General features: G+C 31.1%; 1 protein-coding gene and 1 non-coding gene across 6 annotated transcripts; both read left to right on the forward strand.

Annotated features, from left to right (window-relative positions):
• Nucleotides 1-2622: 2622 nt before the first annotated feature.
• Nucleotides 2623-2696, forward strand: TRNAV-CAC (transfer RNA valine (anticodon CAC)). The gene has a single exon. It is a non-coding gene; the product is annotated as a tRNA-Val (tRNA).
• A 7092-nt stretch (nucleotides 2697-9788) lies between these two features.
• On the forward strand, nucleotides 9789-12770 carry LOC114173817 (DET1 complexing ubiquitin ligase). Of its 5 annotated transcripts, none has more exons than XM_028058454.2 (6): nucleotides 9792-9949; nucleotides 10283-10408; nucleotides 10479-10575; nucleotides 11850-11910; nucleotides 12263-12324; nucleotides 12458-12770. In XM_028058454.2, exons 3-6 carry the CDS (start codon nucleotides 10492-10494, stop codon nucleotides 12530-12532), a joined length of 282 nt encoding a protein of 93 aa, XP_027914255.1. In that variant the 5' UTR covers nucleotides 9792-9949; nucleotides 10283-10408; nucleotides 10479-10491; the 3' UTR covers nucleotides 12533-12770. The 5 variants fall into 5 exon arrangements, with proteins under 5 accessions (XP_027914273.1, XP_027914255.1, XP_027914264.1 ...); XM_028058463.2 differs by having other exon boundaries at nucleotides 10283-10366; XM_028058472.2 differs by lacking the exon at nucleotides 10283-10408 and having other exon boundaries at nucleotides 9789-9949.
• The last annotated feature ends 3447 nt before the right edge of the window (nucleotides 12771-16217 follow it).

The following is a 16217-nucleotide window of genomic DNA, read 5'->3' on the forward strand; positions in this document are numbered from 1 at the left end:
AAAAAAAAAAGAAACTGGTACGGTGGAGGACGACTTCACCTTTAATGTCGTCCTCCACCACGACGACTTGACCCTATTTTGCAAAAAAAAATTCAAACGACCCTTTTTTACAAATTTTTGGTCAAAGTGACCCCTTTTTACAAAAAAGCCTGCACCTTCCTCTAGTCCTTTACACTTCTACCATCTCGATCATCTTCATCACACAACACCAGTTTCATCTTCGCATAACTATCAACACAATGAATCACCCATTATCTTTATCTTCACTTCCATTCCAAGCATACAAATCCAGGTGCTTTTCAATGATGGTGTAGAGGTGAACAGAGAATATTTTGAATCCCCCCATAGCAGTACAATGACAGCATTTTCAAATAGATGTGCATTCCAGATTGTCAATTCCAGAATATATTTCTAGATCTGGAAATACATTCTAGATTACATAATTCAGAACTCAAGTGTGATTTTCGGATTCGTTGGTCTACAATATATAGTAAACATTCACTTAAGTTCGATTTTGAAAGTTTGATGCAGACTTAATAGGGATGCAGGCTTTTGAAATTTTAAGAGTCATATTACAATATGAAATAGTAGGAGTTATATAATTACATTATGGAATATTATGAATTTTTGAAAAATTGTAGAAATTATATATGATAGATATAAGAAATACATTGAATAGATTTGTTCTTCCAATCTCTTGCTCCTTGCCCTTGTCCTAGGTCTTCTGAATTGTATAGGTTCATCTTCAAGTTCTTCTTGAATGGAATCTAGGGATAGTCCTCTATCGCTTGAGTCTAATAACTTCAACATGTTTTTCATAACCAAAGATCCAATAATATTATTAAACTTCACCTTTTAATTTTACACATGTGGTGAGAACTAAACTTTCCTCACGACATAGCCGTGCCCATTGAGCACACTTATTGGAACCCTATAGTTCTTGACATCCAGACCTTTATGGTGTGTTTGGATTAGACAATTCAAGAGGGTGATTCATTTATTTGAAGAATTTGAAATTCTATGTAATGAAATGCTTTATTTGGATAGAGAAATTAAAAGCATTTTAAATGCATGCATTTTTTTGAAGTATTTCAATTAGCTAAATTAGAAGAAATTCAAATACCCTAAAAAAGGTGGAATTTGAAATTCTTCTCACTCAACCTCACACTCTAGACTCAATCAAAAATGGACCCGGCAAACCCGACAACCATGACAAGCTGGGCTGGCCATACGATCCAGACGGATCGGACCGACCTGACGACACAAACGGGTCGAGCAGGCCCAACAACCCAGACGGGTCGAGCAGGCCCGATGACCCAGACGGACCGGGTGACTTGATAACACATACAGGTCGAGCGAGCTTGACAACTCAAACAAGTCGGCCAAGCCTGACAACCCACGTTATGCGAGCGGGCTCGACGACCAAGATGGGTCAAGTGGACTTGACGACCTAGTGGGGCCAAGACGGGCCAATGACCCAGATGGGTCGAGTTAGGCCGAGTTGTGACAGGCCAGGTTAACGAACTTGACGTGCACGACCAGCAGGTGTGGCCGTCAGACTTGTCTACATCATCGGGCCAACCCATCCTGTCTGGGTTTTCTGGCCGGGCCAACCCGTGTGGGTTGTTGGGTCACACCAATTCGACTGGGTAGTCGGGTCAGCCCAATTCGACTGGGTAGTCAGGTCAGCCCGATCCATCTGGGTTGTCAAGCCCGTTTCCAAATTTATCATGAACTCAAAATGTAATTAAGCCTAAAATAAATATTGTAAAAATTAAATTTTATCTCACACAAAATTCAATTGTTTTTTCCAAACAAGAAATTGAAATGTAAGGTATTTTAATTTGTTTAACCAAACAAGTTATTTAGAAAATGAAGGAGATTTAATTGCAAGCAATTCAAATACAAAGCATTTCAATTTCTGAGCATTGTTGAAATGCTCCATCCAAACACAAGGTAAATGTTTCATGCTTATCAAATGTAAAAACCAAATGATGCCACATGTTACAATATGTGGTGTGTATCAAATTGATCCAAATTGAAACGTGTAAGAAAAATAGAATGTTAATTATCCCAATCTTAAGTGTGTTTAAATTACTACTTTTTGTTAATTTTTGGATTTTTTTTGTTTTATTTTGTTTAACATTTAAAAGTTTTCTTTGATTGCATAAAATGTATTATTCATCGATTTGAAATAATTGTGTTTTAGATCTATTGTATTTGCTATCTTTCCGAACATCTTGTATATATAAATATTATTTTATCACTACCAAAAAATGTTTCATTAACAATCAATTTTTGTGACCAAAAGTTATTGGTCACTACAATGACATATTTATATACCAATTTACAAATTTATATTCCTTTATTTTTCATTCAATAAATTTGAAAGATAAAATTTATAAAATAATAAAATAATAAAATATGTAATTAAATCTAATTGAAACCCATGTTACGAGAATTACCAATGGCAAATCCATATATTTCATTATAGGACATCACCAAAAGTATCTATATCTATCTGTGCTTGCTCAATAATATTATTTTATTTTATGTTGTATATCGATTTCACTCTTTAACTAGGTGTTCAAATTATGCAATTGAAAAGAATAAAGCATCAATGTCTGGGTGGTGTAGTTGGTTATCACGCTAGTCCCACACACTAGAGGTCCCCCGTTCGAACCTGGGCTCAGACAATCTTGTTAATTTTAATTTTTACATTTTGCAATGATATTCCAATTTTTCGTCTCAAGGTTTAGTTCTCCTATGGAATGAGTTTTTTTATGCAAAACAATGGACATAGAGAAAAAACAATGATGAATTAATGAACTTTAGAGATTGGAACACAAATAAATGTGTGAGAGGAAGAACTCGAAATGTTGAGTTGATTGTCCAATTTGAAGGTGAAAGCAACCACAACTTGTGCGAGAGAACCAACTGTACACAAAAGCAATAGACATTTGATTTTTTAAGTGTGTTTTTGTTCTTTTTTTTTATTTGTTTTTTCTAGAAAGAGATGTCTTTATTTGTAGTCCATGGACAGAAGCAAACCATCTGCATCTCTTTTGTCTCTTGACTTTTGTAGAAGATGCTTAAATGTTTGATGCTTATCACATGTAAAAACCAAATGGTTCCACATGTTACGATATAGGGTGTGTATCAAATTAATCCAAATTGAAACGTGTAAGAAAAATATAATGTTAATTGTCCCAATTTTAAGTGTGTTTAAATTACTACTTTTTGTTAATTTTTTGATTTTTTTTTGTTTAACATTTAAAAGTTTGCTTTGATTGCTTAAAGTGTACTATTTATAGATTTGAAATAATACATTTTTTCTGTCCCATTATTCTCTTACACTTAATCATTGTGTTTTAGATCTATTGTATTTGCTATCTTCCACAACATCTTGTATATATAAATATTATTCTATCATTACCAAAAAGTCTCTCATTAATAACTAATTTTTGTGACCAAAAGTTATTCATCAGTATAGTGATCAATTTAGATATTAATTTACATATTTATATTCCTTTATTTTCCATTCAATAAATTTGAAAGATAAAATTTATAAAATAAAATATGTAATTAAATCTAATTAAAACCCATGTTACGAGAATTACCAATGGCAAATCCATATATTTCATTATAGGACATCACCAAAAGTATCTATATTTATTTGTGCTTGTTTCAATAATATTATTTTATTTTATGTTGTATATCAGTTTCACTCTTTAACTAGGTGTTCAAATTATGCAATTGAAAAAAATAAAGCATCAAGGTCTAGGTGGTGTAGTTGGTTATCACGCTACTCTCACACACTCCCAGTTCGAACCTGGGCTCATACAACCTATTTGAATAGAAAGAGATGTCTTTATTTGTAGACCACAGATAGAAGCAAAATGATGTGTTTGGATAAGGCAATTCAAGAGGGTGATTCATTTATTTGGAGAATTTGAAAATTCTTTGTAATGAAATGCTTTGTTTGGATAGAGAAATTAAAAAGTATTTAAAATGCATGCATTTTTTTTTTGAAGTATTTCAATTAGCTAAATTAGAAGAAATTCAAATACCCTTAAAAAATATGGAATTTGAAATTCTTCTCACTCAATCTCACACTCTGGACTCAATCCCAAACGGACCCGACAAACCCAACAATCATGACAACCTAGACTGTCCATACGATCCAGACGAATCGGACCAACCTGACGACACAAACGGGTCGAGCAGGCCCAACAACCCAGATAGGTCGAGCGGGCCCGATCACCCAGACGGACCGGGTGACCTGATGACACATGCAGGTCAAGCGAGCTTGACAACTCAAACAAGTCGGTCAAGCCTGACAACCCACATCGTCCAAGCAGGCCCAACGGCCAAGATGGGTCGAGTGGGCTTGACGACCTAGTGGGGCCTAGCCGGGCCAATGACCTAGATGGGCCAAGTTGGGCCGGGTCGTGCTAGGCCAAGTTGACGAACTTGACGGGCATGACCGACAAGTGTGGGCCGTCAGACTTGTCTGCATCATCAAGCCAACCCATCCTGTCTGGGTTTTTTGGCCGACCCAGCTCGTTTAGGTTGTCGGGTCAAACCAATTCGATTGGGTTGTCGGGTCAGCGCGACCAATCTGGGTCGTTTCCAAATTTATCATGAACTCAAAACGTAATTAAGCCAATAAATATTCTAAAAATTAAATTTTATCTCACAAGAAATTCAATTGTTTTTTCCAAACAAGAAATTGAAATGTAAGGTATTTTAATTTCTTTATCCAAGCAATTTATTTAGAAAATGAAGGAGATCTAATTGCAAGCAATTCAAATACAAAGCATTTCAATATTTGAATTCAAATACAAAGCATTTCAATTTCTGAGCATCGTTGAAATGCTCCATCCAAACACAAGGTTAGGCTCTTGTCCACAAATGTGGTGGCGATGGAACATTCTTTGTACTTGTTCTTGTCATAGACGAGGACATTATTATCGCGAGCAGGGAGGATCATGGTAGACCCAAACTCGCATATGTGCCAAATGCAAATGGTGCTAGTCGCTAGAGGTGAAGTCGAAGTCGAAGACATCACCACACAACGCAATGGTTAACAAAGGACACAAAAACCAAACATCTTTTTACAAATGCAAACATGATTGTACCTTGTTTTTTTTACCGCGAGGGTTCAATCTTCCCAACAAATTATGTAAATTTGAATAATTCAAGAAAATTACAAGGTATAGGTAAGTCGTGCAAGGGTGTGACGAATTTAAATGAAGAAGTCGTTCACCCATCAAAACGAGTTTCTAAAATACTTTTTCTTACGTTAGAAGTCATTTTGGGAGGGAACAACTTCAATATAGAAGTCGTTATAGGGATAGACAACTTTCAATTTGATGGTTTTAGAATTGGAAGTCATCTAGGGGGAATTGGACGACTTTAGTTCAAAAGTCATAAAAAAGGGAACGACTTCGGTGGAACTTGTTATTCCATTTACATTTTTTTTATAAGAGTACAACATTTAGTGTGTATCTTAAAAAGAAGTTATTTGCAATTATTATATTTTATCATTTGAATGTACATATATCGGTAATTAAGATATATAAAGTTATTTTAACATCACAAATTATAAATGATTATTGATTTAAGATTTGTATCCTAAAAGTATATATTAATAATAATTTCCAAATAAAAGAACACACAAGTAAAATCGTCACCCCTACACGAGTTACCTAAAATTGTTAATATATTAGAATTTTGTCCATATTCGTAATTTATCGTAAAAATTGGCCCTTGTTTGTTACAAGCGATGAAAATTATGGTTGTGGTTTTGTCACCAAGGAGACACTCGATGATACATGACAGTCGCGCCATGAGTATGATGATCGACCTGGTCTTCGACTTTCGTCTCCATTTGCATGCATGCAGTATCACACAAACAGAGAAAAGGAGCGAAAGAACAAAAGATACATCAAATTAACATTGAAAGATAATTTTTTGGGATTGAGCAATCCAAAATATACTTCCAAATCTAGTAAAACATTTCAAATTGTATATTATGATAAAATATACTGTTTCAAAATGTCCAATCCATAATATCTCACTAAATTCAAAAGTGTATCCAGATTCTTGATCTGAAATGCATGCTTACAATTAAAACCCCAAATACTACTTAACCCACATACGAAGGTCTAAGAAAATCCAAGAAAGGAAGATTGGGATGTGAAATTAGTATTTTATAGTTTTTAATAAATGATAAAATGGGAATATAACAATTTATGGGGGTGCAGGAAGAAAAAAGGATGTAGGAAGAAATGACCGAAGCCCTGATGACAATCAATGTTTGAAAACCGGTCCATTATATTTTTGTTGGGCAAAGGCCAATGCATCAAAGTATTTTGGGGATTTTTTGTTTATAATTAATTGTTATATATATATATATATATATTTTTTTCTATTGAAGAATTTGAGCCAGAATTTTCAAACACATCACTTAAACCTAAATATAAGCAAGAGTGAAGTGTAATATTCTAAGAATATTTCTAAAAAGGATGTAACCAGTAAAATCATTGTCATGTTATTAGGAATGAGATTATTTTATATTCCAAACGAAATAAATATATTTTTATCTGGACTAGAGCACTAAGTAATAAAAGTAAAACCTGTTTTTATAAATATTATATGAGAACATTTTAAAATATGTAAATAATGAATAATAATTTCTAAGTTATGTTTTAGGACTATAAAATGGAAAATTTAACTATTTTATTATTATAACCTAAGATTACAAGATGATCTTATATCATTTTCTTATTCAAGCTTGACGATTAGGAATTTAGGAATTTACTGCGTTTGGTTTGTTTTTAATAAGTTTAGATTTTCGTTTGAGTTTATTGTATTGTCTATTTTTAAAATGTATTTTTGTTCTTTAATTAAAATGTTTTTAATATATTTTACAATATCAAAATTAATATCTATTGATATTTTGAAGATTAAAAAAATTAAGTAAAAGAACAACTGCAACTTAACAGAGAATCAAAATTTGTTTTTATCTAATTAAATTTTTTTATGAGTTAGTTTCATTGTTTTCCTTTTATATAAACACTTTGTTTCTTCTACCGAGCATGCTTCTAGGAGATAAGACTTTACATATTTGATTAATTGAGAAAAATTGAGTTCTTGTTTGTCAGAAATTTAGAAAAGAATTAGCTAACCTTAAGCGTAGTTAAATAAGGAAATTCAAAATATGATTCATCTAGGAATATAAAAGAAATCTAAAATCTTCTCTACGTCATAAGTTTTTTTTTTTTGTCTTCTTACAAATCTCAATCCATTTAATTATCGGTGTTATCAGTTTATTACGGATCCTATCATCTCTTACAAGTGAAAATTTTCAAATATCTTTGTCATTAACCCGGTATCTCTCTATTATACCAATAACTAATTTCAATGCCCACCCTTTTTTTTTTCTTTGGTTAAATTATACTTTTAGTCCTCATTTTCGTAGCAAAATTTAAATTTGGTCCCTCAATTATTTTTTATCTCAATCTAATCCCTATTTTGGGAAATTTGACCCAATTAAGCCATTTCCGTTAGTGGTGGAGTAACAGTGTTAAATGGGGTGCCATGTGTCAGCTTCTGGATTTTTTGAATTTTTTAAATTTTTTTTTGAATTTTTTTTGAATTTTTTTTTATTTTTTTTGAATTTTTTAAAAAATTAAAATTTTGCCACGTGTTAAGCTGACATCGTGTCACGTGGCAGTGACAGTGCCACGTGTCACTATTTGGGAGGTGTCATTTTCTCATTCTCAATTTGGTCCTTGTATTTTAATTTTTGTCTCAATTTAGTCCCAATTTTTGTAAAAATTATGCAATTTTGTCCTTCTCCAAGTTGAAACCAAATTTAATTTCTATATAAATATGCACAAATATTTCTATCAAAATTGATATTTCGAGTAAATATTTTTAACAAGATTAAGTTTATTTTAATTTATATTTTGCATTAAACTTTATTTAAAATTGTTTTAAAGTTGTTAATAGAAAATAATGCTAATAAAAAAATTCATAAATTATATTGATATTTTATTACATTATACTTTAATATTGTTTTTTATTTGAATTTATATTTTAAATAATTGCATATTTTTAAAATGTGTAAAATTCAATAATTTCTATACAAATGTTTTAGTTAGTATAAAAATAACAATCATATAATTTAAGAAAAATTAACTAGTTTATGTAACAATAAAAAACAAATAAATTTAAAATTTGAAAACAATTTTAAGTAAAATTTAATGTGAAACAAATTTAAATAAACTTGGTTTTATTGAAAATATATAATAAAAATATCAATTTGAATAAAAAAATCAAATTTAATAAAAATATTTGTATAACATTTTATAATTTTTGTTTTAATTTGGAGGGGGACGAAATTGCATAATTTTTACAAAAATTGGGACTAAATTGAGACAAAAAATAAAATACAGGGACCAAATTGAGAATGAGAAAATGACACCTCTCAAATAGTGACACGTGGCACTCTCACTGCCACGTGGCACTCTCACTGCCACGTGGCACGATGTCAACTTGACACGTGGCAAAATTTTAATTTTTTAAAAAATTGAAAAAAAATAAAAAAAATTCAAAAAAATTCAAAAAATAAATAAAAAAATAAAAATAAAAATAAAAAGATAACAAATTCAAAAAATCCAGAAGTTGACACGTGGCACCCCATTTAACACCGTTACTCCACCACTAACGGAAAGGACTTGATTGGGTCAAATTTCTCAAAATAGGGACCAGATTGAGATAAAAAATAATTGAGGGACCAAATTCAAATTTTGCTACGAAAATAGGGACTAAAAGTATAATTTAACCTTTTTCTTTCAAAAGTAAGTTGATCCCATTTATTTGAGTTAGTTAATTTCGAGTTGAGTTAAAAATGATCAGTTCAACCCGATTTACTTATTTGTGAGTCAGAAATTTTATATTTCAATTTGATCTTTCACATGTTGGTGAGTTAATGGTTTGATTCACTTCTGAATGTTTTCCTTTTTGTAATTTATTTTATAATGTATTGGGCTACAACAGAAAATGAATTGACTCAAAGTGTTCATTTTCGAAATATTGTTATAAAAATAATAATTATAGATTAAAGTATCAATTTATATAACTTGGACATACAAATAAATCAAACCTTCAAACTATTCAAATATTATTAAGCAACATTCTAATATTGAAAATATATAAAAGTAAATTTATATAATACTAAATAATTATAAAAAATATAAAAAGATATTAATAAATTAAGTAAATCGAATACAATTCAACTCAATTTAAAAAAAAAAAAAATTGAAGTCCACCCCCTTACGTAGTATTATGCCATATGTGCCATTCACGAATCTCAACAAAGTGAAATCACTAAGGATGAATAATATCAAACATTAAAGAACGGTAAAAATATGTCCTGGAGAAAAACTATTGTAGCATTCATACAGAAAATGAACGGTTATTATGGAATAAAATATATATTTTAATACTATTCAATTTTCAGTGTTATGCATATTTTTTTGTAACAATATTATTTTTAAATTAAAATATTATCATGTAACACCAACTGTTAAATTAATTAATTTTTTCATCAATAGCATTTAATTAATCTTTTTATAAAAAATGAATTAATTTTATATTAATAAATATTATTATCTATCATAATCAAATTTAAATACAAAATCATACCATAATTTATTGTGTGAAGTTATTTAAAAAATCTGTGAATAAAATTAGGTATGAGTGGTTTATAGGAGGAAGGAACTCATGAGTTACTTCAATTAATGATCAGTCGTTAATGGTGGCTGCAATTTTCAGCTTTTCATTTTTCCAACCTTGCCCTTTTCTTTCACTTCTCTACCATAACATAACTTTACCACATTCCCCATAGATCTGAAATCCCTACTCAGAATTTCACAGGGTAATGTAATGTTGAGACACTCACCAATTATTTCTACTGTCCTTGGACTCAGATTATTTCTAACGCTTTCACTTCTTATCATGTTACTGTTTTCCAATATCTGCTTCATTCAAACAATACTGGATCTTCAATTTTTGGCTTTCAATGTTCTTGTATGTGTGTGTTTTCATTTTGACGAGTTCATTAGTGAGCCTAAAAATCTGTATTGATTGATAATCTGATAGTTCAGAGTTTTGGTGAATTTTATTCTTTATGCACTGGGATGATGATTTTAGGGATTTTTCTCCTTTTTCTTTAATTGGAATTCACTTACCCCCTTTTCGTAAATTGCAGTTTACCAGGCAATGAATAATTGGGTTTAGAGTTAGAGCAGGTGGTGTGGTGTCCTATGCAATGAGTGCACAAATGTGATGTGAAGTTCAGTCCACAACAGCTGTTTCTTGAGTCGGAATTTGTGTTGTGTGTGTCATTGGCTTCCTCATCTATTTCCTCTTTTTTCACGCCTTAATCTCTCTGAAATTTGTAGCAGCATCCATCACTCTATGGAGTCTGTACTGGGTAATTGGCCATCCTATGACCCTCACAACTTCAGTCAGCTTCGACCTTCCGATCCTTCAAGTTCTTCTGTAAGTTGTGTAGTGTAAGAAATTGATAATCCTTGTAATGACCATTCAATCATGCAAATGTATGCTTTATCACTTGCTGAGAAATCTGATTGTGATTCTGAGTTTTTGGTGTGCTACTGTCTCATCTATAGACATTTATTTGGTTGGATGTTCAGGGAAGAGAGAATTGCATTGTTTTTTATTCTCAACCTACTTGTCTCTTGAGGAAAAACTTTGGTTGTTAGCCATCAAGATAAGAATTTCTTCTAGTTGACATACTTGCTTATTTGACTCCTATATTTTCATTTTAAGTTGGTATATGGTAGAGAAGTTGTAGTGTAGAAGAGCATGTGTTTGCAATCATCACATTTTTTCATTTGTTCCTTTTTATCACAAGTGACAGAGTATTTCTTGATATTCTGATTGTTATTACTAATTCATAATAGGATGGCATTGTGCAATTTGTCGTTCACCTCAGGTTGAAGCTCTTATCAATTTCGAAGTTTTAAACTTTTCAAGCATGGAATGATTTTCTGTTTCCTTTTTTTTCTTGTTCTTTTTCACTCTAAACATAATACTGTTAAATTTGGTTTTCTTGTTCAATATTGTAGCACTGCTTTACTTTTTTCAAAATAGTTGGAAAGGCTAGTTCTATACGTAATTTGTCCTTTATATTATAAGAAATATCTTTTCAGCTTTCAGCCATATATTAGTTTCCATTAGCCTGAGACAAGTTTAGTTGTTTCACAATACCTTTTGCTGAATGTAGTTGTACTTATCCATTTCATAGATTATTAGAATCGCTAATCCACAAAATTACAAACAAATAAGTATTACTCATGAAATTTATCTATTAAAAATGAAGGAGACCATTAGATTCATTTGATACCTATGCTGAAGCATAAAACTATGATTCCATTCCACTATTCATTTCCTTTTTCTAACCAAACAGTTTTAGGGCCAACAGCTTCTTTGTGCATACTTCGACTGAAGTTTGCAACTTAAGTTTGAATGAACCTTATGTTACAGACTGAACGAACTTAGTTTGTAAAACGACTCTCTATCTTACATTTCAAACTAGAGGCAAAACTCAGTTTGCAATGGTACCAACTGAAAATCAAGCAAGATATTTTCTCAGTTTTACTTTCTGAATGAACGTTGGGGATCTCTCAGCTGAAAACTAAACATGCCTGTTTTGCACCTCGTTACTCTATTCTTTTCTGAAGTGTACTATGGATCACCTAATCATATATTTTCATTTGCTCTCTGAAGAGGAAACTTCTATTTTCATGCAGAAAATAGCACCGGCCACTTACCATCCTACTCACAGCAGGACCCTTCCACCACCTGATCAAGGTAGTCACTACAACTTTTTCTACTTCTGGTGCAATGCTTTGCTCTCTTTTTGCCTGATCAATAAGCTGTTTGAAAAATGTATTTTCCTTTAATCATGATTTTGGAGGAGGATCCAAACTATATGCTTTAAACCCATTACTTTAATCTTGTTTTCTCTGTTTGCCACATACAAAAAGTTTTGCTTATATAGAAAGGCAAGAAACATGAAAAACATTGGTTGCAAGTTTTTATTTTTTTCTTTTTTTGACAGATGTACATCCCTCATTTTCTGTCTCTTTTATTTGGGTAGAATTACTACTCATGTTTGGTAACTGAGGATTTGCTAACCTGTTTCTGAAATTTGTTCTGACAGTGATAAGCACTGAGGCCAAAAATATCCTCCTGAGACATATCTATCAGCATGCTGAGGAGAAGGTTAGTGACTCTTAAAAGTTAAATCCAATATGTTTTGGTACAGTTAGGTCTGCACATGCTTGTACACATTCCTAACCTCCATCATCAGCCCATATGGATCTAATAGATGTCAATGATCTTTCGTCTTTTTCAGTTGAAACCAAAAAGAGCAGCATCTGATAATCTTTTACCAGAGCATGGATGCAAGCAACCTAGAGTTTCCAGTTGACACATGTCATTGGCCATCTTTTACATGTGATTGTGAGCTACTTTCCCGTAGATATACCCTTATTTTTCAAGAGTTTGGTTCTTGTTTGGAATTGTGAACTATTTTTCCAACTATACAATGGGGAGTTTTGTAAATATAATTACCCATCAAAATTTACAGGAAAGGAATGATGATGCTTTCATTCGTTTATTTTTGTGCCATGGCCTATTGTGCTATAGTGGTAACAACCGATTCTCCACATTAGTTCTCAGGAAGAGATTCGTGCTTTTTAATTGAGGATTTTCAAAAGGCATCTCAGTCTTTTGGACTCAGGAGTATGCTTGTGCCGAATTTTTCATTCATCATTGATAAAAATGAATGTGTGCTCTATATAGTACAAATTAATGGTTATGAATTTAGTTTGATGACTTTGAAGCTGATCTTAAGAAAAGAGAAGTGAACTGATGCACACCCTGTTATATTCCATTTATTTATACTTAATTACACAACTTGTAATGCTGGTTAATCTGCTATCGTAAGTGCACTTTTTATATCAAGAAAGACTGGATGAGTCATCTATATGTAATATTATCTAGTGATAACACTTATGCCATAAGTATTGGTTGGAGCTATCGAACTACTCAACTTCTGAATAAAGAAACTCAGTTATCTTGTAACGAAAGGGATTATGTTATCGTCATAGGGCATGTTTGGATAAATGATTCGACTAAATTCTTATTTATTAAATTTTTATTACATTAGGACCTCTCGTAAGTTTGACCTTGCAATTTATTTGAAAAAAAAAAAGTGTATTCTCTATGAAAATTTAAGGCTGGGCTGTTTTTTTTTTTTTTTTTTTCTGGGAGACGTTCTTAAACCATTTTAAGTGTGAGGTAAGGTCTCGATTGATTGAGTATGACATTGCATGGAAGTCGACATAAGAATTAAGCTTCGATGTTCAAATCACAAAGTGATTAAAAGAAAATAATGAAGAGTAAATATGAATATTGAAAGTGAGTTAAAATAAATCTTTGTTGTGAACATGTTATATAAATGTTTATGATTTTAAATATCATAATATATTAGATAAAATTTAACATTTTAATTTAGCATATATACACCACTAAATGAATTATTATAAATTAGGTATCAAGTAATAAACCATCACATAAGCATATAATATATATATCATCACATGTAGATAAATCACAAATTAACACAAGATAGGATAAGCTAATAGTATTTTATAATCTCATATTATAAAATCATCTTATTTAAACATAGTTATGAGTCACGCATTTGACAATTCATCACATTTATAATTCTAACATGACCTATTCTAGACTCAATTTTTGGAATATGTATTAAGTACTCAAAATTATGCACCTATCATGAGATCATGACTTAAACTATCACAACCAACCCAAATTTATTAGGTTTCAATCCCTCATGACAAGTTTAATTCACTAATAGTATCACCAAAAGTACTCTAAATCCCGCAACTAGGAACCTCCTTCAACTTTCACCACGCAAACCTCACTTTGTATGAGTTTGTGAATTTAGTAGGATAATTTCATATATGGACTACTACTCAATGCATAATACTAAACTTACCAATATGGCATCCCTCCATAGGAAAGGCCATATCTATACCATGCACACCACATATCTATCCAAACCATTTCATAGTTTTTAATATATTGTCAACCACTTAAAATAATACCCATTTCATAGCAACGGTACTCCTATTATTTTCTCATATGTATCACATATCTCATATAAGTTAAACAACTAACAATATAACAACATGGTACAAAATCACCCTTTATGCAATCCAACATTAAGTATTACCACAAAAGTCATCATCGATCCATATATTCATCGTATTTCAACATTTTAAAACATACTATATTCAATAAATAACATACTAATAATTTAAAACCCATATTTCATATTAGCACATATCACTTTAATCATTAAAGACCCGTTCAACAAGTTTTTTTTTTCTCAGCGACACACCCCTAAAGGAATACTTAGTTAGGGAACAAATGACTCGCCCAACGACACAAGCCCTAGAACTAATAGTATTCAAAGTCGTCAAGCGAATTGGGCTCGTTCAGCTACTCATTCACTTGTCTAACGACTCATTCACTCGTCCAACGACTTAAGCCCCAAAAGCTTGTTTTAAATCAAGCTCGCTCGGTGAGCTCTAACTCACCCAAGGAATGAAAGGTCTTGATTATCTCTGTGATTTAATTTTTAAGATTCGCTTAGTGGGAGTTTGGCTCGCCCAACGAGTCTGCATAAACCAGACACATAAATATACATATCATATGATGCCCTTGGCTCTAATGAGTGTTTTTATCTTCTATCCAAATCAGACTCAATTCCAGTTCAGTTCAACTAAAATGATCCATTAGGAGGACAAAAGATGAACTTACTCTATTCAAGATTATAATTGAGTAGGATTGTAGACCTCGACACCAGAAATCCTATAGTGTATTCCAATATTCAAATACATAAAGAATAGAGTCAGAGATTTAGAAGGAAAGTAGAAAAAAAAATTAGAAAAGATGTAGAGATGATAGTTCTTATAAAATAAAATTCGATTAATAGAAAATTTTATTTATAGCCTAATCTTTTGTAATAAAATAAGTCAAAGATTATAGGTTGATTTTATCTTTTGATTATAATATAGTCGATAAATATAATAACCAATTATAAGATAATAATTTGTATTTAAGATATTTAATTATCTCATAACTGTTCTTTTCATCAACATGATGTACATAATATAAAAAGTTAATAAGATTATTTTGTATATACTTCTTTTGGCTAATTAAAGAAAGGCTTATTTGATGTAGTTTATTAGTTTATGAGAATTATAAGCTATTCTCACATTGCATGAAGCTTATCGTGACAACACCCCTCTCTAAATTATAACAATTTTAAATGAGTTTCTCATCTACAATTTTCGTGTAGTAGGATTCTTTAAGTTACTTGTTTTTCCTGAACATGGTCTACCTATGTTTCGATGCTTCTTCATCTTATATTAATCTGATTTGGCGGTCCTCTGAAGTAGTTTTTGACAGTTTTTAATGATTTTTTTTCCAGCACTCTCATATCTCATATTTTCTTCTTGCATCTTTAAATTTGTGAAAAAGGTTGAAATTTTCCATCCAAAAAAAAATTGAATTATATAATCTAGAAATTCATTCTACTATGTAATTTAAAATTGGTTAAAATACTCCCTTCATCCATGTTTTTGTTGAAAAATCTCAAATATGTCCTAAGATTTTTTTTAGTCTCAATTAGGTCCATATTTTTTAAAATGTGTAACAATTAGGCCCATTCCGTTAGTATGATATTAACGGTGTTAAGGATATGTCACGTGTCAGCTCCACATTTTTTTGATTTTTTTTTAATTTTTTTAAAAAATTTTTAATTTTTTTTTTGAAAATTATTCATGCCACGTGTCACATCAATATTGTGCCACGTGTCAAGTCAGTAAGGTGACACGTGTCAAGTCATTGTTTGAATCTCAATTTGGTCCATATATTTGTTATTTTAATTATATTTTAGTCCATTTTTTTTTTAATTTTCAATTTCATCTTCTCCAAATTGAGATCAAATTTAACTTTTATATAAATTTTATAATGATATTTTTATTAAACAATTTTAATAATATTAAGTTTATTTTATATTT

Source organism: Vigna unguiculata, chromosome 1 (assembly GCF_037176805.1).
Source record: "Vigna unguiculata cultivar grain cowpea cultivar isolate G323 ecotype 2 chromosome 1, ASM3717680v1, whole genome shotgun sequence".
Classification (NCBI taxonomy): domain Eukaryota; kingdom Viridiplantae; phylum Streptophyta; class Magnoliopsida; order Fabales; family Fabaceae; genus Vigna; species Vigna unguiculata.